The 27,417-nt window shown below is 42.1% G+C and overlaps 1 protein-coding gene across 7 annotated transcripts in view; it reads right to left on the bottom strand.

Moving 5' to 3' along the window:
* EML1 (EMAP like 1) overlaps positions 1-27,417 on the bottom strand; it is a 130,242-nt gene that overhangs the window by 36,270 nt on the left and 66,555 nt on the right. For 4 of the 7 annotated variants that reach the window (XM_083612471.1, XM_083612470.1, XM_083612468.1 and 1 more), the window contains exons 2-4: positions 13,559-13,741; positions 11,600-11,732; positions 2,227-2,361 (exon numbers count right to left, since the gene is read on the bottom strand). In XM_083612471.1, the coding sequence (XP_083468597.1) occupies positions 2,227-2,361; positions 11,600-11,732; positions 13,559-13,741 (451 nt within the window). Of the gene's footprint in view, positions 1-2,226; positions 2,362-4,741; positions 4,790-11,599; positions 11,733-13,558; positions 13,742-27,417 lie in introns of all 7 variants that reach the window. The other 3 variants (XM_083612467.1, XM_083612465.1, XM_083612466.1) reach the window with 1 other exon arrangement.

Raw genomic sequence — 27,417 nt, 5'->3', positions numbered from 1 at the left:
CCCGGTGTCCCACTCTGGCCCCTCCCTAGGGATGGAAAAATCTGGCAATTTCAGTGCCTCTCAGTTTCTCATTTTCCCAATCGTAACGTTGCTCCTCAACATTTCCACCTCAGTGCAACTGAAAATAAACAAATCATGAAATGTCACCAGCATTTTAAGTGTGAATTTCTCCTAACATGCATGTTTTTGTATGCAATTTTGTCAAATCTAAACTTCTTTTCATAGCAATTTTCACAAATACAATACATGCTATTTTACTGAACATATGCTTTTCTATGTACAGCTTACATGTATTTTTGACATCTTTCTTGGCTGGAGAAAAGCACTGCTTTTTTTTTTAAGAATGGCTGTTTTGGTTCACATATTCATTTGGAAAGTGCATATTAGGTACATTCACCTTTAAATGTGAACTGAATCAAATTTAACCTCCATCCTTTCCGCTCCCTAACACTAATTCAGCCCTGGGGAGCATGTCTGCAGCTCACCGAAAAGAGCGACGGGCACATGCAGGGCAAATTCCACAGCCCTCCTCTCCTCCCTCGTGTGATTATAGTCTCATGGCCCTGAATGACCGAATACAACTTATAAATCATACCAAGTCATGTTGCTCATCTGTGCACAAAACTGTAAAAATATTTTTCTTCCTCGCCATCATTTCAGCTAAAACTCTGGTTCATGCTCTTGCGCTCCCTTGCCTTGACAACTGAAGTTCTCTCTCGACTTCCCTTGTCACTTCCTAGTGATTTCTCTTCCATTCAAAACTCTGCTGCCAAAATCATTCACATTTCTCATCACAGAGACCACGTGACGCTTCTCCTCAACCCCAAACAAAGGTTTCCCATCCTCTTCTGCATCTAACGCAAGCACTTTGTTGTTATTACTGAAGTTCTTCATGGACTCTTCCCAGCCTGCAATTCTGCCCGTTTCACTTTGATATCCATGGCTGGGACTTTCCTTTCTCCAAATGGACCACCCTGCAACTGCCAAGACATATCCTGCTCTCTTACATTATTAAATTTCAACCCCTGCACCTCCACATGCCTAGAACTCAGCTCTACACAGCTGCATGGTACCACTTCTATCTTTCTCCAGCTCCCTCCTCAGAAACTATCTCTGAAGCATCTGACTTCACCTCTTGCTGTAGAACAGTGGCCTAAACATTTTCTCTGGGGTAAGTTCACTACTAAATATGAAAGACCACGTAAGATTGCTGATTGGGTGCCTGTAACTAGGGTTGGGAAAGCACTGAAGTGCTTGCCCTGAAAAACAATCGAGCCCTTTCAGGGAAAACAATTCAATTGGTTTTGCAAGCATTCGACAAGAATAGTTGCTTGGCTACAAACATCAACAACAAAAAAGATGCAATGAGATCATCATCTGCCACCAGCAAAGGAGCCTGCCAGGCCTTTCCTGGGTTCACTGGAACCCTCTATCAGCTGCTACCCTCTCCCCCTTCCTCAAGGCAAGGCTTTCCCTTTTCCCTGAAGATGGAGGGAAGACTAGCAAGGATGGCAGGAGTGGGGTGCCAGCTTGTTTGCGCAGGGCTATGCATGCTGCAAAATGCTGCTGCTCATTCAGGCTCCCCCACCGCACTGCATTCTTCTGTGTTTGTTTATGTTTGCTTCTGGTTATCCTTGCCCTTCCCATTCCTTCTCCAACCCCTCATTTCTCACTAAGAATGGACAAATCCATCAGTTTTTGGTTCTCTCAGTTTCTGCTTTTTTCCAGTTCAGATATCCACATTTGCAATTTTTAAAAAGTCCTCATGAAAATTCATCAGCATTTATTGCACATTTCTCCTAATGTACTCCATTTTTCTATGCCATTTTGCCTGACATGGACATTTTTGCAAGCAATCTCCCCTGATATAATGCACTTTACATGCTATTTCCCTAATATATTATTATGCACACTTGTTCCTTAATTTCATTTCTTTTAAGCTGGAGAACTACATCACAAAAATATGAGAAATGCAAATCCTAACCAAAGTAGATTTCCCCCCATCCCTATTTGTCCCTACTTATTCCATGCCACGTTTTTGTCTCCTCCTACTTTCAACATGTAGTTTGCAACTTTCTTGTGACAAGGAATCAGCCTTTTTGCTTTTGCCAAGTCTGTAAAGTGCCATGCACATGGGATTTAATAGTATTTTAATAACTGCAGCACCACCAAACATTGTGACTAGCCTTAAGAGCCAAGTGGATATAGCAAGAGCTCTTTCCCTACCTTTCACTGTTCTTTTTACCACTAGATGAACTGCTTGTGGATCCAGCTCGATTGCGGCTGATTTTGGAATCTCCATAGCTTTCCCTTCGGCCTCCAGGAGATACACGCTCAGCTGAGTTGGTTCTTTTGACAGTGCTAATAGAAAAGGAAGCATACCCAATTATAAAAAATAATACAGTTAGTCTGAGTCTACACGTCAAGCTCTTCAGAAGTACAATCCCCAAACAGTAATCTATGGTGAGCTGAAATTATTAATCCTTTAAAAAAAAGAAGAAAAGAAAGAAACATGGGCAAACATGCAGAGGTTTATATTTCACTGTTTCAGGATGCGTAACTTTTAACAAGAGTAAAAATAATTTATAAACATAAATGCAAATATAGGACCACATCCTGGTCTCAGTCCTTCTCGGGGATGCACAAGCACCCCAAAATTCCATGGGGAAAATGTAGAATCCGTGTGAGTGTGTAGAGGGTCTTCTCCCCAGCAGAAACTGATACACATGGCATCATTTTCCCACTGGGGGTGCTGGGATCTGTTATCACAGTTCCAGACCTTCAGAAAGTACGCCTCACAAACAATCTGGAGGACTGATCATCACCTTTCCCATCACCAGAGACATGTTGCTTGGCTCTTTGAGGAAAGGAAGTTATAGAGGTGGGGGGAGTGGTTTCCTTCATACTTTGTTTCATGTCTTAACAGGTCATTTGCCTTTTTCATTAACAGGTAGTCTGTAAAAATAACAGAACTGATTTGACTCTTTTGGAACGTTTTGTACTTTCAGTCTTGTTGTTTATTATTAATATGTTTAGAACTAAAAGGAAGACTGAATCAAGCTCACCTGAAACCTACTTGCAATCAATGGAACAGGGGCACTCACTTCTGCCATTTTTGGTGACATCCCTAGTCATGCCGATACAACGTCAACAGGCATGTTACGTAAGAACATATAACATATGGATCTATGCTTCTAAGTATTTTTACCTGAAACTAAACTCAAGTTAAATGTTTTGTGCCGTAAGTCATTTAACTGGGTTTAGTTCAAGGTCATAAATATTTCAGTCATGGTTCAATATTTTTCGCTGAAACATAGTCATATTGTGAATTGGCTGAAATATATCAACACTTTCGATTGCTCTCATTAGGGCAACTGAGACCACGATGCAGTGACCCATGCAACAAACTCTTCAAGCTCAGTAGGACTTTGGATTTCTGTTTTGAGAACAGTGGTTATTTCCTTTAGCAAACTGGTTTGGAAAATGGGGAGAAGTTCCAAAAACGATTCACAATACTGATTGGTAGTAGTCAAATTCCTCTTCAGGTACCCAAAAGTTTCCAGACAAATGAACTGAGAAGGCCTTAAAGGTAAAGGTAAAAGTAAAGGGACCCCTGACTGTTAAGTCCAGTCGTGGCTGACTCTGGGGTTGCGGCGCTCATCTCGCTTTATTGGCCGAGGGAGCCGGCGTACAACTTCCGGGTCATGTGGCCAGCATGACTAAGCCGCTTCTGGCGAACCAGAGCAGCGCATGGAAACGCCATTTACCTTCCCGCTGGAGCGGTACCTATTTATCTACTTGCACTTTGAGGTGCTTTCGAACTTCTAGGTTGGCAGGAGCAGGGACTGAGCAACGGGAGCTCACCCCGTTGCAGGGATTCGAACCGCCGACCTTCTGATCGGCAAGTCCTAGGCTCTGTGGTTTAACCCACAGTGCCACCCGCGTCCCTGAGAAGGCCTTACGTATGGTATAAATAAAGATTATATAAACTAGATAAACCTTTACAGAATTGGTCAGAGAGCTTCCCTGGGTTTTGCCCTTGTCGGATAGCTCATCAATGGCACCTTTGGGTTTTCCGATTAGGCCGCCACACCTCCCATACATTTGCATCTAGGACTTGGATAAAAAACTGCAAACAGATTCAAAGCGGCTTCAAAGCCAACAGCAGCACAAATTCCTGTAGGAGAGGGCTATCAATGGCTACCAGCCATGATGGCTGCTGTTCTACCTCCACAAATGGAGACAGCAATGTTTCTAAACAGCAGCTGCTGGAAACCACAGGAAGGAAGAGTGCTCTTGGGATCATGTTCTGCTCACTGATTTCCCACCAAGCATCGAGTTGGCCATTGTGAGAACAAGATGGTGGATTAGATGGGCCACTGGCTGATCCTGCAGGTTATTCTTATATTGTTATGTTAACAAGCACAGTTTCATTGCACATAAAATGTTTGCATGTAAAGGCATTCGGATCAGAAAGAAATCCTCACCAAGAAGCAAGAAACGTTAGTATAGAAATGTTAGTACAGAAACAGAGGAAACAAAGTTAATACTCCTTAAAATGTAATATGAAAAGTGCTGGTTATGGGAACTTCCTTTTTCTTTCTTTTAACTACTCAAGCTTTTACTTATTACTACAAATACATACTACTGGTAATGCAAACTGCTAATTTCATTATGAATGATGGGAGACAGATGGACGAACGAAAATGACATATTACAATACTAGTAAGAATTCCCTCACCTTAGAGCAGTTTTTTTCAGTTTGCATGCATTGAGAAGACTCACAGACCTGCTTAATCCATGAATGAGAAGTGCATAAACAAAGCAGAATAAAAGTGAATGCAGTAAAAATAAGAATGTACAGACAGAGAACATTCATATAAAAAAAGTTAAAATACAAGACGTATACATTTTTCATGCAATCAATATACAATCCTGCATATTATGTGAAGCAGAATTAAGGAACTGAATCATTTAACAAGTTCCTTGTTCAGCTACCTTGATTGTTCAAGCTAACCGATAAACATAGCACCTTGAGCAAAAGATTCTGAGAGCCCCACAAAGAGTTTGCAAAGCACTTTTATACATTAAGCAATGCTTTCTGTATGTAGACATCTCAGGATCTTTTGGTTTAAAAAGTTAAAAAAACAAAACAACAAAACTGGTGAATACAGCCAGCAGTAATCAATGGAGGACAGACAGGAAACTCAATACTAGAGCAGTAAAGGGCTGGGGGAGAGACAAGGACAGTATAAGTTATACACACAGACAGACATAGAAATAATGAATGGTGGTGTATAATTATTTGAAATGCCAGACATTCAAAATATCTTCACAGTACGTCAGGCAAGAAAGGAAGCAAATACTCTCCAATCATTTCAGCTAAAGATAGAATTCAGGTCACTGCGGGGGAAATGAGATGAAAAAGGGGACAACTATACACAGGAGTAAGTTTTTAAAGAATCAACAGCACACAGGGACATGGTGTTTTTTTTTTTTTTATAAAAAAAGAGGAACATTTTGTAACCAAGAGAAAATCTGCCCTACCTTGAGTAAATTTCTGTATGATCAGTATAGTTCATATCAAGGGACAGTTGACAGTGCTGTTTTCTAGGAACATAAACCACCATCTCTTCTCGAATTTAGCATTATTCAAGTAAGAGGGAGGCAAATGCTGTATTTGTATGACTTTGGGGATTTTATGTTTGACCCTCTGTGGACCAACACATTTTTGTCCTCGTATAAATACATAAGAAATTATTTACATTTTGGGGTTCCTTTGAAGACAACAATTTCTTTCATATTTATGTTGAATACTTTAGTTATATTATTTCCTTAAGATCACTCTAGTTATCAGTGCTGTCCCTTTTTCCTTTCTGGCCCAGTTTAGGCAATACTCCTGTTAGTTTCCCCTAAGAGCCACATGCCACACTCTTGAGGGTATTGACGGGGGAGATTTGACCCACCCAGTGATTTCTTGGGGTGCTGAAGGCTCAAACTACATATCCTACCTGCTGGATCTGTAAAAGTTGGCATACATGATGTTCCATCTCCCACCCTCCCATTTTGCACTCTAAATAAGTGAAGAGGAGTATAATCATGCAAATTCCTCCCCCTCCGTCACAGCAGCTGGCAGATGCTTCCCCATAGTTTGATCCCAAACCATGGAAGAGTGTGCATGCATGTGTGTGTGTGTGTGTGAATGTGGTGGGTACGTTTGGGACTGCACCATGTGGAAGTGGCTGCTATACTAGTTAGGGTGTGTGTGTGTGAGAGAGAGAGAGAGAGCATGCATATGCTTCAGGAAACCTGAACTACGTGCAATCAAAGTAGCAGGTACCCCAAGACTGCACAACCTGACTGCCCCATGCAATCGCGTACTCCTGATACAGAGCACAAAACTCATAATTTTGAATACTGTAAAGACACCACGTTGGAGCCTCGATTTTCTTCCTCACACTTGGGCAACCAGAATAAGATCAGTTTTGCGTTTTTCTGCAACTGGGTTAACAAACTCATGGGGTGTGTAGGGTGCTGGCAAAGAAACTGCAGTAGAGACATGTATCACAGAGAGGGCTGCATGTACTTTTTGTTACCTGCCCCGCAATCCCCACTTCCACTCTAAAGCTGGATTGTGTGACATGCATAAATTCTGCATTTTCTATTTCTACTAATCTATGTCCTATGTGCAAGCCCAAAACATTCAAACCGAACGCAGCAAACAAAGCTCACCCTAATCAGCTCCCTATCTCTTAGGTTAACTCATCCCACAAGATTGCTAAGAGACTAAAATGCCACTCTGAGTAACCTGGAAGGAGGCTGAAATAAAAAATGAAGGCTAAAATATTAAACAGAGACATCTTGGTCTTCCCGCCCCTCCTAATCCCCCTCCCCCGCCCCACTTAATTTGTCTTGTGGTGGGTGCAGGGGTTTTTTCCTTGCCTGTTTTGGGGTGGCGGTGCTAGTGGTTCTGAGCACCCCCACTTTTTCTTCTGTGAAATGGTACCCACAGCTGTTTTTCAGATTTCCAACGTGCCCGCAGATGTAATCTCTTTGCAATTAACTCTGCAGTTTAGCATCATTTCGTTAGTCCCGTTATAGACCACAGGTGGGTCAGCCAAGTGACCTCCAGTTGTTGTTGGCTACAATTTCCATCAACCCTGAATATTGGCCATGATGGCTGGGGAAGGTAGGAATTGTAGTCCAAGAATGTCCGGGAAGCACCATGTTGGCTACCCCTGCAAAAGACTATGGAACAAGGGAAGGGACGCCCAAGTGCTTAAGAGCGCAGAACAGCACATAAGAGTGTGCAAACAGCACACAAAAGAGAGAGAAGGAAACAGGCTTAGCATTGTCTCATTACACACTTGCTCCCAGAGTAATTAAGCATGGTTGTGATTGCAAACATTTATAACCTGTAACGATAATCACTTAAATAGCTTTGAATAAGAACTGAATACTTAAAAACTGCCGTGCACATAGAATGCATGAGCACGCCAAATATTGTAGGGTTCCCCCACCACCCCCTGCTGATTTAATGATGTTTTCTAGCCAAGTTACCTTTGCGCTGCCTAAGGTGACTAAATGAAAGCACCGCATCGATTCAAGCCGAGGTTAATAACACTTGCCTAGAGCCAACGATTTAGGAACGACAGGAAGTGTCATTATTACCCATGGGGCACTTCTCAACTCCCCATTCCTCTATTCAGATAAATTATTCAAAAGTGAAAACACGGTATATGATATCAGCTGTGATAAGAAGCGGCCTTGTACTCAGTCAGACCGTTGATCCGTTTACCTCACTATTATTTACTACTATATCAGCAGCAGTATACACAAGTACTATCAGCCACACTCCAGGGTTTCGGAACGTCAACACTCCCAGACTGTTAGCGCACATTTGGGTTGCACTTATCTGATTTTTCTGTGTGCTCTTTTCTGTGTGCTCTTTTGTGCATGCCTGACCACACAAGTGCTTTCAGTTGAACTCTGCCTTAATGTTTCCCATCCACACAGGTAAGCTGCGCTTGATGGGATACATTTGCACTGCGTGCTGTTGTCCCTGCTTCTCAATTACAGTCATACCTCTTGTTACGTTTGCTTCAGGTAAAATCTTTTCAGGTTGTGTCCCGTGGTGACCCGGAAATACTGGAAAGGGTTACTTCCGGGTTTCGCAGCTCGTGCATGCGCAGACGCGCAAAATGACGTCACGCGCATGTGCAGAAGCGGCGAATGGCCCACGCACGCGCAGACACGGGTTGCGTTCTGCTCATGTTGCGAAGGGGGCTCCGGAACGGATCCCGTTCGCAGCCAGAGGTACCACTGTACTGCTCTTCCGCCCTCCCAGAATTCCAGAAACCTGAGGTCCATTGTAGGCAAGCACACGGACCTGTGTACAGTGCTGTTTTTAATACAAGGTTTATATATATATATTACTACACACACACACACACACACATATATATGTGTGTGTGTGCGCGCGCCAGACTTGTACAAAACAGCTGATTAAAACATAAGTAGTGTGTGCCAGGGCCAACACTAGCCAACCAAGGAGCACCTTGCCAGCAGAAGGAGGGGGTGCGGTGACAGATGGCACTCAGCAAAATGTCACCACATATGAAAAAAAAGAAGAAGCTTGCCACACAATGTGCTTCGACTGAGTAGCATGCAAGTTTATGATGTACTCCCCCCCCTTTACCACATTAAATTGGGGGGGGGGGAGAGAAGAGCAGGTTGCCACTTGGATGAGGACAACATTGTGTGGGCAATGCAAAAAAAAAAAAAAAGCACATATGCACAAATACGCTTTAAACTGCTGTGTGAACATCACCTTAGCCAGAAGTATTTCCCAGGGAAAAAGTGAACCTGGAACCTTTTGTATTTAAAGCAAGGTACTCTACCACTGAGCTCATCTCCAAATCTTGTGATAGACAAGATTGAAAACATGGAAGTATTCTCAATGTTACAATCTATAGCAAAGCTTCAACTGTGGAGGACTTTGCACAAGGAGTTTGGCTGTCTTAATTCTGGAGGACCATGTAATATATTACAAATTAACAGGCACAGAGCATTTACCCTTGGTGTGCCCTATAAATGTGCAAAGTGGATGCATTTGTTTATTTCACCATCTGTACAAGCTGCAGGGAGTTGCTGTTAGCTTTGGCTCTGCACCCCATGGCTGAATCTGCAGTCTCTGAAGCTTCCCTGACTCTTAAAGAGGTTTTAGGGGGAAACGACATTCGCTGTTGCTCAGAGGGTCAGAGCAAGGTGAACATACTCTTCCTTCCAATCTTTGTTTTTAAGATATAAAAAGGCTATTTATGGATGTAGATATTTATAGGAATTTGTCCAGGTTAGTGTCAATAATTCTGTTTTACTATTACCATTTGAAGCTATTTCCTATCCCACTGCGCGCACACAAAATATTATGAATAGTGTATTGGCTAACACACAACTTCATAAATAAAACTGAAGTTAAAAATAAGTTGTTGTTTTCTGAAATGCATGTTTTGCATTTGTATATTCTACTATCATTCCTCTAAACCATGGGTAGGCAAACTAAGGCCTGGGGGCCGGATCCAGCCCAACTGCTTTCTAAATCCGGCTCGCGGACGGTCCAGGAATCAGCATGTTTTTACATGAGTAGAATGTGCCCTTTTATTTAAAATGTATCTCTGGGTTATTTGTGGGGCATAGGAATTCATTCATACCCCCCCAAAAAATATAGTCTGCCCCCCCAAGTCTGAGGGACAGTGGACCGGGCCCCTGCTGAAAAAGTTTGCTGACCCCTGCTCTAAACCAACCTTTCTTAACTGGTGTTCTCCTTCCTGGCTGGGGCTGATGGGAAGGCACCATTTTACAGTCTACTGTAAACTAAAGTTCTTAAGGTAAAAGTAAAGGGACCCCTGACCATTAGGTCCAGTCGTGACCGACTCTGGGGTTGCGGCACTCATCTCGCTTTATTGGCCGAGGGAGCTGGCGTACAGCTTCTGGGTCATGTGGCCAGCATGACTAAGCCGCTTCTGGCGAACCAGTGAAGCGCATGGAAACGCCGTTTACCTTCCCGCTGGAGTGGTACCTATTTATCTACTTGTACTTTGACGTGCTTTCGAACTGCTAGGTTGGCAGGAGCAGGGTCCGAGCAACGGGAGCTCACCCCGTCGCGGGGATTCGAACCACCGACCTTCTGATCGGCAAGTCCTAGGCTCTGTGGTTTAACCCACAGCGCCATCTGCATCTCTAAAGTTCTTAGCATACACTTATATCTGCCTCTTTAACAAAGTGTTCTGAGCCTCAGAAAAAAAATGTACCAAACAAGTGATGATGGCAAGGTTACAGAGAGACTCACTCCTAATGGATTCAGGTGGATTTGAAAGTGTAAGCATTGCCTGCGCCTGCATTAGTTACCAAAATTATTTCATCATTTGTGGAGTATCAATGCTCACGTGGACTTTGCAACATGCTCTATCATAGTATGGCAGGTGCACGATGACTACGCTGATGAATTCTCGATCTGACTTCGTTGCCCATGGTAAGTTAGACTGGATGGGAGGGTCCAGTGTGTTAACACTACACCTGCTTTTACAGACACAACATGCCTTATGAATCTGCCTCCCATTTCCTGCCATATTAGAGAAGGAAGCACCAACATGCATATGCATGTTCCTTTGTGCTGGCAAGAAACTTGAATCCTGTGGGGAATCACACACACCCGTTTTACATCAGGGCAATTGTTACAGCACATTGCAGGCTCACTTTCTGGTTAATATACCAGACCCTAACCTCACCCCCCACCACAGAGAATCCTTCATCTATGAATATCTTACTGTCATTCCAAAAGAAGCCCTGCTCAAAACATGACCACATTGCCAAGTGGCTTGGCACAAGAACCAAAGAACATTACAGTCACTTGCCACTCAAAGAAATCATTCGTTATTTAAAAATATATATACATTTCCAGATTAAAATATTGGGCGGAGGCTAGTCAAGCAACGTGCCAATTTAGTATATGTGCTTTTGGAAATTGCAAAAGGATCTTGAAAAAGTACCCTTACACATGTGAACAGTGGGAAGAAAGGGTTGGGATTTTGATTTCACTATGCTGTCGAGGGACTTCGCTGACTGCTTGTCATGGATGAAAATAAGCAAACTTCAGAAAATGAAAGTAATGGAAGAACAGGAACTGTAATTTTATACAATTTGGCAGTAGAAAGAAAACTACTGGAGGAGCTACCTATCAAGCGTATTTGCTACTCTTGTTGGTTCGGTAAAGAAACAAAGGCACTCATTTTCAGAATAGATTACAAAATCCCTAAGTAGACATTTCCTGCTCTTAACCTCAAATTACAGAGGAAAGAAAATAACAGCCTAATTATGCGCTCCTTTAGAATTCTTGCAACAACATTAATCCTGATTAATTAATCTAGCATGAATAAAGTTGAAGATATTTCTACAAGGTTTCCAATTGTAATTTGGCTTAATTATCTAGAAATTTATCTCGAAAGTTTCACCCAGAGAGCAAAAAATACTCAGAGGAGCAGTTTTAGCTGCTGAAGGCAGGCAGTAGTATACATACACCAGATAGATAGATACTGAATACCTTTTTGCTGCTGGTGACACAATTTCTTTTCTGGTTCCTGATGGAGAAGGTAGAGAGCCACTGGGTTTCTTTGGTAGAACAGTTCCATTATTAACAGTAGTCTTTAAAGGCAGTGTTTGTACAAGGGGTCTTGCTGTTAAAAAAAGAAAAAGAGATGATCAAATAGAGGATTACAAGTATACAGTCTGTCTGATGAAAAAAATAAAGGGTTTGCAAATGTTTCTGTGTGTCTTCATAGCTGAAGCTGCCCACATTGAGTTAGACCACTGGTTTATCGAGCCCAGTACTGTCTACAGAGACTGACAGCAGCTCTCAAGGGTTTCAGCCAAGAAGTTTCTCCCAGCCCTACCTGCCGACTGAACCTTGGACCTTATGCATGCAAAGCAGAACCTTTACTATTGGGCTATGACACTTCTCCCGCATTATGAGAAATAAGGATTATTTCAGTCTACAATCAGGGTATAAGTCAGTAGCCTTAGAAATTGCTTCCTAAACTTTAAACTGCAATCCTACGTGCTCTGTGCACAGAAAGCAGGAAGTGGAGTGGGTCTTCACTGGAGGCATAGCTGTCAATGTTTTCCTTTTTTAAAATAATTTTTTTTAAATTTTCAATGCAAAATTACAACAAAAATTACAAGCATTGAATCCAAAATAAAACAATACAATCAAGGGGAAAAAACACAAAATAAAAAAGAACACAAAAAACAAAAAGACAAAAAACCAAAACACACATCTACAAATATAACCATGTCATCATTCTAATCTAATCATTACATACATATACACATATTGACTTCTTTCCTTTGTTTCCCTTTTTTTAAGGGAAATTCCCTTATTCCAAATAGGATTCCTCGCAAGAAAAGGGAAAAGTTGACAGCTATGACTGGGGGCTGCACAGGAGACCTCAGCTCTAGACAGTGGCATAGCATGGTTTGCCAGATTCCAGGGCAGGCAGGTGCACATGCACGTCAGGGTGGGTGGGGAGCAGAGGATGAACAAAGCCTGCCACACCAGCCCAACCCTCATCACTGCCAGAGTGCCACCCTGATTGGAACCAAGCGGGGCTGTACTGTGCCATCTGCCTGCCCTAGCAGGTGAAGCCCAGCTTGTCAATGCGGTCCTTGGATCATCCCAGCCTCATAAAGTGGTTCAGGGCTGACAGGATGGCATGAGAAGGACACAGCAGCCATGCCCCCTTCAGTCCCAGCCTTGTAAATGAGATCAGCTCATTTCTCAAGCAACTGCCCGACTTTTCCTACTGAAAATCTCTGGGGCACAAGCCTGGGCAGTATGTATGGAGACAACAAGACACCCCTTTCGGCCTCGCTGTTGTGGTCCAAAGGAAAGCAGAACAGTACATCTGCTTAGCGGCAAAAGTTGCCAGAAGGAGGTGTACAAGATTTGTGTAAGGTTTACTCCTTAGTCGTTTCTTCTCCCAAACATGTCCCTCAGAAAGTAATAATGAACAGAGTTTACCTAATAAAATTTTGTTAAGTGAACTGTCATTCATAGATCTGATTCATCTAGAAAATGAATCATTTTTCAAAGCATGTACCAGGATATATACTAGATTATCAGTATTTCATGCCTCACCTTCTGAGACATCAGAAAAGAAGAAAAATGATGTGGTCAACCTTCAAGAGTGCTGCAGCCACAAATACATAGGTCTTTCCATATATGGAATGCTGAACAAGCTCTCTTCATACACTATGCATGACACTGTCGGGTACCTTAGGAAAAGGAACACTTTCCTAGCCAGAGCATGCTTCAGATACACTAAACACTTCAAAATCAAACTGCAAGTTTGATCAACTGTATACCATGAAAAGTTCAGACCACAAACTGCTGTCAGATAATTCCAAGGATTCAATATACTTGACTGGTCCGAAAAATATCAAAATTATTGCAACATTTGCTCAGGTCTGAGTGAATTTGAGAGGGAATGTTTGAAATCGATACCTTTGGTAGGTCCTTTCTTGTTCTGCATGGCCTGTTGCTCCTCAGTAATGTTCAAGCGCCTAACAACATCTGCCAGAGCAGACTTGAGCAGCTGGATGTCATCTTCCTGCATCTGAACACGTTGCTCCAGCGAAGCAATGCGGTCTGTCACCTCCATGCTGCTAGCAGCAGAGGCACTGTCATCTAAAAAGAATATTTTAGAAAGATGGGGTTTTATTTTAGAAATTTGTCATGAAATATAAGGAAACATCGTCATTTGAGAACTTTTACTAAACATACAAACTATTTCCCCACTATTAGCAATGTTAGGATTCAATTGCAGCAAGTTGTTAGAAGCCAAGCTAAATTTTAGATCTTAAAAACCTACAAAATCAACCAGAGTTTTGTTCATTGTATCGTACTTTGCTATGCAGAACTTTTATTTTCAAAGGAGAACTAGATTGTAACAAAGAAGTCAATCCAGCATCACTTCTCTTTCTTTTAAGGTGTAAAAGCAGGAAATCTACAGCATGACATGAAATGACAAAATGAAATGAAAAACTTTACAGCAAGGTATTTTTCACCTTGGTCAAAAGTCAACACAGTACATGTTCAAGAGCTCAATACAAATGCAAACAAAACATTAAAACATGGCTATTTTTATATAGGAACAGTTATAGTAAGATTATGGAGCAACCTTACTGACCACCAGTTAGTCATCATGGTTTGATACTAAAACAGGCCCCAATGATTGAAATGTGAAGTAAAAGAAAATTCCTCAGCCAAAGCTAATTGCATTTAGAAACCGCCATGGGGCTCAGCAGCAGATCATTTTGCAATATAGCTGTATGAGGTATTAATCCCAAAATTAAGATTTAACAGGCACTTTGGCATTCATATAAGATTCCACAGACATGAAGCATGCCTTGAAGAGACATAAGGCCTACACTGATCTAATAAGCTTGTACTTTAACTCAGCTGGAAGTAACAAGAATTAGCATACTGGACAGACAACCCCGTCACAGACTGGATGTAAAACATCATAAACCTCAACTTAGCAAGCATCCTTCTAAATTCAATATGACTTTACATAGTTCCAGTCAATGAATTTGGTGCCCCCCCCCACTTCAGCAATTCCATCAATAGTGGTCCTAGCTTATGTGCAACAGCTATGCAGCCAGTGATTCTAGCCCTCTGCACTTGACTCTTCCTAACGCATCTTTCACTTCTCCTTGTCCACAGCAAAAATACAGACACAAGCTGAAGCCACATACATGGTTTAGATTCAAAATTTACTTTGAAATGAATTACATCGGCATTGTCAATTTAGCCCCCGTCCCTAATTCCTTGACGCCAACACCCTCTGCAAAAATGGCTGGGGTAAAAGACAACACGGGGGGCGGGCGGTACTTTGTGCTAGGTCAACCCTTTATACTAAATATTTGGGTGGGCATGAAGCTCACATGCATCCAACATTTTTCATTCCCAGAACAGAAGTTGTGCCAGCGCGAAGTTAAGCTGTGGTGGTGGCTCAGCAGACATATTACTTTTTTAAGGGTGGCGCGGCGCAAATGCAGATCTACAATGAGAAATAAATTTATTATAAGAACTGAAGCCAGACAGCAGCTACTGAAAACAATGAGACAGCAATACAGGTTATGTCTGAGTCCTGTCCAATACATTTTAACGCTATCCCTTCTCCTCCCTTCTGTTCTTGTACTTATCTTCATAAGTTTCACCTTTGTGCATCGTTCCTCCTAGATTTGCATGCATTAGGAATCCTCCCCCGAAGAACTATACTTTGGGAGCGTCTCCACCCCCATTGTTCAGCCTGGACACTGAGGTCCAGCGCTGATGGTCTTCTGGCGGTTCCCTTGCTGTGAGAAGTGAGGTTACAGGGAACCAGGCAGAGGGCCTTCTTGGTAGTGCCACCCGCCCTGTGGAACGCCCTCCCATCAGATGTCAAGGAAATAAAAAACTATCTTACTTTTAAGAGACATCTGAAGGCAGCCCTGTTTATGGAAGTTTTGAATGTTTAATGCTGTTTTTCATATTCGGTTGGAAGCCAAATATGGGTGGGATATAAATTTATTACCATTATTATTATTATTATTATTATTATTATTATTATTATCATCATCATCATCATCATCATACTGCAGGAACCTTTGAGGGAACTATGTCTCCAATGAGCCACCAAGTCCAGACACACTGTTGCACTGCTACAAGTGAGTCACTAGGATGTTCAGGGGGAAAGAACATCCTCCCCACTTTTTGCACACACCACTCCAGGAAAAGAGGAGGGTTGTTTTGGGGATAAGATATGGCAGATGGGTAGGGAAGCATCCTCTGATCATAATCCAAAATGGGGAAAAAAATAATGGGTCCTAGAATCAAGCTCTCCTTCGGAGAAAGATTTTTAAGCACCCCAGAAGACAATTTCCAAGCAAAGCTGGGAGGAATTCAACATATTTCCTTGGAATGAATTCCAACTGTGTTCAACAACACGTATGTCTGGGACTGAGGCCTGAACGATAAGAGTCATATGATGTATGTCTGTAAATTGCCTTGGGAGATCTAAGTGGCAGCCAATTCACAAGTTAGTAAACAATAAATAATATAGCAAGAAATATTCTTCAAATAACGTTTGAGAATGACACATGTTTATTTAAAAACCCACTAGAGAGGTGTGCCAGGTATCTCTGGATACACCATATAAGCTGTCAATAGCTGTAGAATGTCTTCATTAAAAAAAAAAAAGTTTTTCAATTTAAATACTGCCTAGACAAATTTTTTAAAAATAGTATTTCCTGGCTTTTGTTTCACAGACATAAAGCACACGCTCTTAACATTTAGCTCATCGCTGAAGACCATATGTTCCCAAAAGAGTGTTCTGTATAAATGGGAATGCTCATCATGCTGCTCCTTTTCTTTCCCTGCTAATTAATCCATGATCTCACTGGAAAGATTCCGCATGACTCTCTCCAGGACAATACAGGGTGATTAATCCATCCCCACAGTACCTTCCAATTTTAAGCCATCTTGTCACTGAACTGAGCAGGGCATGAAGATGTATCAGAAATGTGATACTAACAAAGGCTGTGCTCTCAACAAGCAGGCCCAGCTTATATATAATGGAGATAAAATCAAGGCTTTCCAAGAAAGGTAGTTTAGAAGAAATATCTTCCACTGCTATTTGAGCAGGAAGATAAATTTTAACTGCATACGGTGCTGTTCAGCGCAGGCAGAAAGAGCACAAGTGCGAGAAAACTTTTTGAGCAGCCATCGGGAAACTAATATCTGCAGTAGCTAAACCTGTGGAATATTTACAGTATTCCAAGATGCCTCATTTCAAAAACGGGACTCATGGCTACACAGGCCCAATAACAGGCAGACGGAGGAGACTGAACTATGGCATCTGTGGAAACTCAGGCTTTTTGTAGGATACTCAGTATCATCCTACAACTCAAGGGTTATGGAACAGTTGGCATTTGATGAGAGCTGGAGTCTATCAACATCTAGAAGGCAATAGGTTCCCCATTGCTGCTACCACGACTCACTGAAGCCAACAGTTACCACTGAAAGTAGGCACAATGGACTGTGTGGACAAAATGGTTCTCTAAACAAGGGTGCCTGGTGTTTTTCTGCAGGGGAGGTCTCTCCTAATATTGTCTGCAGCCCCTGTTTTTAAGCGCTCATGAAATGCACTCATCTGGGTCTTTAGTGTTGCTGCTGCAGCTTTCTGGAATCAGTTAGCAGGCAGATATGTTTTAACCGCCCATTTCACATCAGTGACTTCTACTCACGGGGGAAGGGAAATCCAGTGTTACTATCCCGATGCTAGAGAGAAGGGAGTTTACTTTAGGGCTGACATTTTCCGCTGTAGTGCTATGTATCTCATAATGCTTCGTTTCACCCAAAGTTCACACTGCTGAAAGTGATAAATAGTATAGATACAAAGGGTTGGATCCAAACATTTTGTTCTGTTCACACATACACCCCTACTGCGGCTCTGCTCTAAGCCTCTCTTGAAGCTGCTTTTCACCACACAGAGCAGCTATTTGGCTAGTGTTACTCATGTACACATTAAGAAGGCCTTTAAAAGGGAAGAATGTCTTTGGATGCTCACTATTCAGACCACATTACATCCACCCTCTTCCATCTGCATGGGCTTCATGTTTAGGTCCAGGCCCAATTAAAGGTGCTATGAAACCCTAAATGGCTTAGGACCTGGGTACTTGAAGGACCACCTCCTCTTATATGAACCAGCCCATCAGTTGTGGAAATCAGAAGAAGCCCTGCTGTGTGTTCTGCTGCCAAGAGAGGCACACTAGGCATTGACATGAAACATATGTGGGGGTTTTTTATGGCAGCACCCAAGCTAGAGAGGTTTCTCTCAAGGAAAGATCAACTAACACTGTCTTTGATGGTTTTAGATGGGCAGCAAATGTCTTTTTATGCCGCTAAACCTTTAACAGCTTTTAAATTGTTTGTTAAAAGACCTCATTGAAATGCAGGCTTAATGTATTATTTTTAATTGCTGGTCTTGATTTTTGTCATATTGAGATACACATCTAATGCTATAAGCCACCTTGGGAGCCAAAGAATCCCACTGTTTAGGAAAGTATTTCAGTGTTCGGAGGACTACAGAGAAGTTAGGAGTACAAATACACACACACACACACACACACACACACACACACACACACACACACACGATTTTAGTTACGATTTTAGTTACTTCCGCTTGCAAAAATGTAGTTCTGAATAGACACTGCTGTTTGTTCCTCCAAAAAGCAAAGCAATACATACACATGCACACACCTTTGTGCATAAGCCAACATCAAACTTAAGATATATCACCTAGCCCACTGTTTCCCAAACATTTCAAAATCAGATGCCCCAACTCTCAACTCAGAAACTGAATGCCGCATCTAAAACCACTATGCTAATTCTCCCCCTCCAACCAGCTTCTACACATCCTGCTGCTGCATAATTTGTCACCTACTCCTACTCCCAAGGTGGCACAACTTGCATTTTGGGGAACCTTAAGCCCTGGCTCTTGAAAGGCCTATTCCCAATAAGACATGCAAGGTAGTTTATACCTTTCCTGAGAGTATCCCATGCCACACTCTTAAGAAATACCGACTACATCAAAATAGAACGACAAAACCCTATTAAATTTAAATCTATAGAAAGGGTGAACTGTGGAGCCTATATGATTTTTATGTAAACTATTTAAAAGGGAAGGGGGCAGAAGCATGGCATACTTAATTAGAAAGTAACAAATATCTTACCGTCATAATGAAGTACAATTAATATTTAAAGAGCCCCTTGAATAGCAGCCAAAAGTATGATTTCCTAGTGAAGATCCAATGGTTTAATTTAGAATTCTGAATGTTGCTTTATTCATAACTAAAATGCTTATCTTTTTCCTACTAGTTTTCTGAGGGAAGGATAGCTTAAGTATTAAATTCCCACACATGTTGATGCATGATATTAGCCTACAGCACTCAAAAGCATGTTTGTTCTTAAAAACCTGCAGTGAACTCTAAATGCAATGTAATCAATATGTAGGAATGAGTTAGAGTAGTAGTAGCATTCCTTCATTACATACATTTCTTCTGCAGTATTTAACAGACATGAATGAATTTCACTAGCTGTGGGGGGCTTGTTTCCTCCACTCCCCAACATTTAATTATTTGTATGTCATCAAATATTGGGGTTTTCTGTATAAGGGTTTTAGTTAACTATACAAAATATACCCAAAAGTGAAAACACACTCACACATGTATATAAATACACAAAATGTTGTTAAGAGTTTGAGGGTGCCAGATCCCTCTAAATCTCTGGTTCCAGTACGTGTTAAAGGCTATTTAAGCCAGGCTACCTTCGTGTGTTCAGATGATCACCTACCTGATGGGCCATTAAGGAAAGGGGGCTCTGTGAGAGATTACAAATGTTTGGGGCTCCTTCAATGCAGAGTTAGTTAGAAGACAAACGAAGAGCTGGGAGTTAAGGGAGTAAGAAGCTGGATGCAAAAAGCAGCAAGCTGGAAAGCCAGAGAGTCTGATTTCTGTTTGATTTCTGATTGAATCCAAGGCTGCAGCCAAAGCCAGAATTAGGGCAATGCAGGCGGTTTCCCTGCACAGGGCGACAAGCCCATGGAGTCCAAAACAGAAGGCAAGAAGGAGGAGGAGAGCTTGAAAATAAGAAAGGAGGGCCAGATTTTGTCCTTGCCCAGGGCAACAAATTATCAAAGTCTCTCTCTCTCTCTGTGAATATATATATTGCATATATGTGTAAATAAACCATGTATATTAAGGATACCACGGTCTCCGCTGTGCCTCATTTCCAAAAGGAAATCTTGTACTGCTTGGAAATTAGGGCGCCATGCAGCAATATTATCACATGTGATGTAGCCAGACTTAAGCATTTTTCTATGAGTTTCAAGAGAAGAGTTAAACACCTGCTTTTAGCACACACACCTCGCCACCCCATATAAGCAACAAGTCTATTAAAGTACTTTACTTTGGTTTAATCGTGTATGTGGAATTCTGTTCTTAAGACCAAACCAGACAAAATGCTAAACGCATCACTTGGAAGTTCCATCTTTGTTTTTTGCTTTTGTTTTTCATACTTAATAGCAACCTTGGGAGGACATGGTTTTTATCAGGGTTATGGTGTACAGGGTTGGGTTGGTTATCCCTGTCCTCTTCCGCCACAACACTGAAGGATTCCTCAGACTTCAATGGGGGAGAAAGAGGTCAATATTTTCACTATGATCCCATATCCTGTAACTGCTACTAACTGTAAAAAAAAAACATTCGCAAACAACCAAATATGCAAATTCAAGTGATGCATTTATTTATTTTTTAAGAAATATTTATTAAGATTTTACAAAGACAAATATACAAAAACACATAATAAAAAATAAAAAATAAAAAAATAAAAAATAAGTAAACATACAGAAAAAACAAGAAAAATTAAAAAACAATTATTTTTCATAACTTAAAACTCATTTGCTTGTTTCTTTGACTTCCTCACACCTCCCCTTCTTGTATTCCCATTTAAATAATCAAATCAGCAAATCCTTACCCTCTTTCATTTATCTTATCTCTATAACTTAACATTTTATAACTCAGTATTTTCATCCATTATCAAGTCATTTTTGCATATTCTTATTAATTTTGTTACTAATACCACTTATTTCCAATCCAACACCATTTTAGTTATTTTTTTACCTATTTAAATTCAAGTGATGCATTTAGCATTGCCTCTAGTTTGGCCCTAAAATGTAAACATTTAGAGAGAATATGCTGTTTGTGATTCCTACCAAGGAAATCTTTCCATATAAAAACAAAAGAAACCCGGCAATGCCTGACAACAATCTAGCAGGCAACGATAATAGACATTTCTTGTGTTTGGTCAGCTTGGGCGGTAGACCTCCCCTCCCATATCAAAACCAACATTTGCTGAAAAAGCTGAATTACAAGTTTTTTGGCAGCCAACAATAAAGACACGTCTTCCACTCCACTTTATATGCCGAGAGAAGCTTCTGGATCCCCACTGCGCTAAATAATTCAGCAACACTGGCAGTTAACTGAATATATACTATGCAGTATATAATAATTTTAAGTTATACCAGCTTTAGGAAACGTCTCCAAGTCAAAGTCCAAAATGATCTAAATATCTAATCTTCCACAAGACAAACTGAGTTTTTTAAACACACACACACTTGCCTATGTGGAACCTGATAGTCGATGATGGATGGGTTACTTTAAAGAAAAAGCTGTTAGGACTACATTCAATTAAACTGTTATGCTAGGAGAAGCCATCACGACAACTCCCAGTAGCACAAGGGGACTTCCCCTTCTCCCCAAATCTTCTCTGGAGGATAGGGAGAACCCCCAGAACAGCGGGCAGGGGCAGAAGAGGGGCGATTGTTCTGTTGGGTCAAGCAGAAATGCTTGCGCTGACAGCACCATCTTCTTAGTGCTACGCTGAATACAACTCTTAGGCTATATAACATTCATGTTTTGGAAAAGGGATAGGAATGTCAACAGAAAAATGCAAAATTTTACCAATGTATTTGCCTGGTGTGATATCAGAAAGTCTCCCACAGGCCTGGTACCGGAAGTGACCAAAACTTTTCCAATAGTTTAAATGTGCCTCTGCCTCTGCGTGGTTTCTATTTTGAAACAAGAGTCAGGTCTTGTCTTTCATGACCCCATTCTGCATATACCTGGCATGTTCCCAGGCCACACTTCTTGCTTCCATATGGGGCATCTTCATATGAGGGTTTTGCCTTATCAAATAAACGATGTGTTCAGCCATTCATTGTGGACTGTCAAGGACTATGGAGCTTAAACAAGATACCTCTTGGTTAGAGGCTGTTCTAATTAAGTGAGGCTGTGCACTCAAACCTGAGATCTCTTCCAGTACAGAAAGAGTCTACAGAAAATGTGCAACATCAGCCCCTGTGCCTGGCAAGCAGACCAAGAGCTCTGGATTGAGAAGATCTCCTATATTAGGAGTGTGGATTTCTGCCCTTACTTGTTCATCAGAGGAATGCTAGCTGACCTTCAGACTCCAGATGTTTCCAGTTTTCTGCTGCTTCCAGCTTCTCCACAGGCTCCAGGTCTAGATTCAAGTATCTCCAGCCTAGTCCTGACAAGAGTCATTCCAGGAAAAAAAGCCTTCAAGTACTTGCTACCATTGCTTGCTACCGTATCCGTTTTCCAGTGTTGCATTTATTTTGGAGCGTTTGGAAAACTTGGGTTTCCTGGACCCTCTTTAGTATTTAATCAATGTTCCACTGTCACATGTACTGCAGTTATACATTTGACTCTGGTAACTTCTGAATTTGTTGCATGTGGCATTGCTGGTCAGTGATTGTATTCATCTCCTCTGGTTAAGAACATATTTCTTTACCATTTGCTATGTAAAGAATACATGGATTGACTCCAGGTGAAGGGCAGAAAATCTAGCACATAAATGTTTTAATAAGTAACTAAATATAGGTCATTACAAAAAATGGTGTAATGCTCCTCTGTGCTCATGTTCTTCATTTTCACGGCTTGACTACAGCAACAACCAACTTATCTTCACTTCTCTCTCCAGTTTTCCTCTTTCCCATGTACAGCTCTGCATTGTTTATGCATACCAACACACAAGAGTGCTTCCAGATGGGTGTTTACTGTGGGATCAGTGCTCCTCACGCTAGTTTTTCACAGTGTTCATACAATGTTGTTGGCATCAAAATGCCTGCCCATTATTCCCCAACTTCAGCTGACCTTTTACAAGAAAAATCCGATAAATAAAAAGGGGAAAAAGCCTTGCTGATTCTGTTGCAGTATCTCAACGGCCTATTTGCAAATTAAGTTCCCATCTGGAAGCACATTTAACACTGCTATTTCAATACAGCCATCAGAAGAAAACATTGAGGTAACTGCTTTCCCCTAGAAAACCTGCTCATTAGAACTACAGTCATAACTCGTGCTCCGTCTGCTTCATGTTGCGTCTTTTTGCGTTACATCTCGGGGTAACCCAGAAGCACTGGAAAGGGTTACTTCTGGGTTTCGCTGCTCGTGTATGAGCAGAAGCGCTAAATCGCGCATGTGCAGGAGCGCCAAATCGTGCCGCGCGCCTGCACAGACACAATGCTTCAAGTTGCGGGCATTTCACATTACGGACGGGCCTCCGGAACGGATCCCGTCCGTAAACACAGTGGTACCTCTGGTTACGAACTTAATTCGTAACCTGAGACTGTTCTTAACCTGAGTTACCACTTTAGCGAATGGGGCCTCCCGCTGCCGCCGGCACACAATTTCTGTTCTCATCCTGAGGTAAAGTTCTTAGCCCGTGGTACTACTTCCGGGTTAGCGGAGTCTGTATCTCGAAGTGATTGTAACATGAGGTGTTTGTAACCCGAGGTGTTTGTAACCCGAGGTACCACTGTAAATCAGAGCAAACACCAACCAAATTGACTTTTGCTCTGATTCAGCGGTAAACAGCAGGTTTTCCTGGACAGAAACACTGGGGCAAGCGGAAGTGCGGATGATCCCTTAATGAATGCCGAATCTTGGATCTTCTTGCCTCGTACAGAGAGGAAGACAGTTCCTCAAGATCCAAAATGTTGATACTTAAAAAAAATTACCCAGCAGCTTGCCACTCATTGCCACAGGTTGAAAAGACAAAGCCTCTCCTCTTCCCCGAGGGGAGGGGTTGTGAGCGGGTCTCGCTTCCCATGCTTTGCAGGGGGGCATGGCTGGCACACAAGCCCCCTGCATCACTGAGAGTCCCTGGCCCACGTCATGCCCATAGTCAGCCAATACGGCTACCGGGGGGGGGGGTTGCCGCTCTTAAGTGAGCGCAGGACGGTGGCTCAGCCTGTTTGTTTCCTGCACGCACGGATCTCCCTCCCTCCCTCCATTCTCGTATATTCAATACCTGACCTTGATATGGACCTGGGTTGGTCACCTGTTGAAGGGGCCTGGTAGGATTTTTTTCCACTTGGCAGATTGGCACCAGCCACTTGGTTTTTCGCCTACCTCATAGCAAACCATCACAACTTTCTAAGGTTTGGCGGTTAGGCATTGGAAAATGTGTTGTGTGTTGGAGGAGAGGTTGTAACCATCACCTACCCCTCCCTTTGAAGGGTATTCCGTTACAGGAATCCGGTGGTCGTGGTTCCTATCCGAAGCCCAGGTGGTGGCTAGGGCAATCAACAAGCTCCCCCTACAGGTTGTTAACCCTTGTGTGACTTCCTGCAGAGCGGGCAGGAGTCAAGTATAGTCGGTTCAGATCCAATGCCTAAGCCAATACCACGCAAATTCTGTAACCAATAAAGTTGTGGCCTTTTTTAGCCCATTAACCTAAAATACTTGTGTCCATGTGTCTTATTCCATCATAAAGCGGGGGACGGGGCCTCGACTCACAACCAAGAGAAGAGATGGCCCTCTTACTGAAGGAGACCCAACCAGCTGTTCCTTCCACAATGAGCGGAACAGCATATTACTGATGACCAGTGGAAATTCTGGCCAGCATTCTTGACTTTCAGTGCTACACTCTGTCACTATCAGCAAAGCACCTGCACAGTACTGGTACTATAAAGTAAAGCTGACACACAGAGGACCTGTTGCATTCTCAGGCAAAGGCAGGCAAGCAAGACATACATGTGCAGCAGCATTCCTGTGCCTCTCTCAAAAGAACAGGGATGGTCGATTTACAACGCAAGATTTACTAGTTTAAGGTGGGAGAGCAGAAATTCTATCGGATATATTTTATCTGCACAATCAGAATGAATCTGAGGAACCAAAAAGTAGTACTGTATTGAAAAATACGGCTTTTGAGCCATTTGGCCCCAAAATGGCAACTAGGCCTCCCACTTTGCTAACTGTAACCCTTGTTTAAAGAGCCATTTGGTGACTAGCGTGAATATATCTGGTTTTCTGTCTGTATTCGAGATTCCACTTGGATTTTTGTTTTGCAATAAATCTCTTTGTAATTTTTCACCTGCACATTCAATTAGGAATCACCCACATTCACCCTAATATTCATAATATTAAGCTGGTGTGGTTTAAAATAAGTCTTCCTATCCCCTTCCACCCAAAATATGAGAGCTGAGTAGTCACAGTAGTGTCAAATAATCCTGCTTATAAATCTACAGTGAACAATGATTACTTAAGTGACAAATGAAAAATTGTAAAGCAACAGAAAACCCAGGGGGGGGGGGTAGGAAACTGTGCCTCCTGACACACACTCCCAAGAGTCTTCGTTTTAGAACTCAATGCAAACAAACAAAGGCTTGCTTTGCCATCCTGGACGGTTTGTAGAATGAAGTATTTTGTAAACCTGCCAGACAAGACTGAGATGTTAGGGGAAACACCTCATGAGGATAGGCCACCTATGATACTAAGAATGCAATTACATTACCCCACTACACGGAAGAAAATTGATTGTTGAACATTAAAGATTTAAAGCCAACTTCTCTCCATTTCCTCATAATTCTTGCTATTAAAATATCCTCCATCAAAATGTATTAATGGCTTTCTTTCCCTCAGTCTGAATTGCTCAAGCATATTCCCTTTTTTGTTCACAACACAAAAACTTGCCGACATCTCTCTGTGTCCTACTGCTGATCCACAGACAACCAGTTCAGATATAAGGAACTTTGTCTGATAAACTATAGCCTGTGCACCACCCGTTGACCTTCCTCTTCCTGCCACATAACCCCACATATACTAGTTTACAAGTAGTGCTTAATGCATAGTTTCCTAGTTCAGATACTACAGGAAGCTGTGGTTAAACAAATCACAAGCCTGGGACCTGGTCACAAAGCTACCATAGTTCTTAGTCCAATAAACCATGGTTTATTGAACTGAGATGTCTGAACTGGGCCTTCAGCTTCACTTCCTTCTGAATTCTCCTTCAGCTGTTTTCCATCAGCTTCTAAAAACGTTATCATTCTCTGCAAAAGCTTCACTCAAATCTGTTTCCTCATAAAGGTAAAGGGTCCCCTGACCATTAGGTCCAGTTGTGACCGACTCTGGGGTTGCGACGCTCATCTCGCTTTATTGGCCGAGGGAGACGGCGTACAGCTTCCGGGTCATGTGGCCAGCATGACTAAGCCGCTTCTGGCAAACCAGAGCAGCACACGGAAACGCCGTTTACCTTCCCACCGGAACGGTACCTATTTATCTACTTGCACTTTGATGTGCTTTCGAACTGCTAGGTTGGCAGAAGCAGGGACTGAGCAACGGGAGCTCACCCCGTCGCGGGGATTCAAACCACCGACCTTCTGATCGGCAAGTCCTAGGCTCTGTGGTTTAACCCACAGCGCCACCAGCATCCCTTGTTTCCTCATACTAAATAACAAAACTCTCTGAAGCTAAGGGCTTGTCCACACTCCCACTGAGCAGTTTCCCCTTTGCCCCACATTTTTCCCAGGGAAAACCTGCTCTTTTGCTCTATATCGGAACAAACATCAATCTGGAGAAAACCCAAATTGCTGTTTGCTCAAAAGTGTGATTTTCCAGGGCGGGGATGGAATGGGACAAGAGGCTTTGTGGGTAATCCCTAACTCTGCATTCACAACTTTCTACTGTCCTTCACACAATTCTCTATACTTAGAACACCTTCCCAAAGTTCCCACCTGTCAACCACTTTCCTTCTAAACTAGCCCTGTAACAAATTACCTCTGATTTGTTTTGTCAGGGACCAGACTCTGTGTACCACTATCATCCAATCTCTTCAGGGTAGTGCCTGTGGGTCCAGTTCTGCAACATCTTATCATACAAGCTAATCCTGTTGTAACCAAACACACATGAGGAAGGCATGGGTGAATCAGACTATTTGCGCTCTCTGCGAGAGAGGAAAACCATAGGCATGGAGAATGATCCATCAAAAAATGCTAATTAGCTAATGTGTTTTTAGAAAACAGCAGACTTCATGAAGCACATCTACAGAGATGTATTCCAGAATTTTTATTCTGCAACAGGGCTTCCATGCTATTGATACAGGGAGCTGTCTTGCCTGCACCTTGATTTATGGAATCTCATCCTTTGTCTCTGACTTAGAAGATCTGCTTCTCCTCTGTTTTCTTACACCGAGAAAGATATAGAATCTAATAACATACTACACAAATGCAGTATTTCACATATCTTCTTGTCCAGACAGCAGGCACACAATTTATATATAGCAATAAAAAATTACCTACATTTTACTAAGATTTATGAGATACCTGCTGCTATTTAGTGTTCATGGTTTAGGGTGGGGGGAGAGAAACAAACTCTAAAGTCACAAGTCCAGAGCTCTCTGCAATTAACAGTGCCCGAACTACTCAGCGGCAACTGCCACTGAGTTCAGAGAGGCTTTCC

Source organism: Podarcis filfolensis (assembly GCF_964270895.1).
Source record: "Podarcis filfolensis genome assembly, chromosome: 1".
Classification (NCBI taxonomy): Eukaryota; Metazoa; Chordata; class Lepidosauria; order Squamata; family Lacertidae; genus Podarcis; species Podarcis filfolensis.
This window is presented reverse-complemented; position numbering and strand designations above follow the sequence as displayed.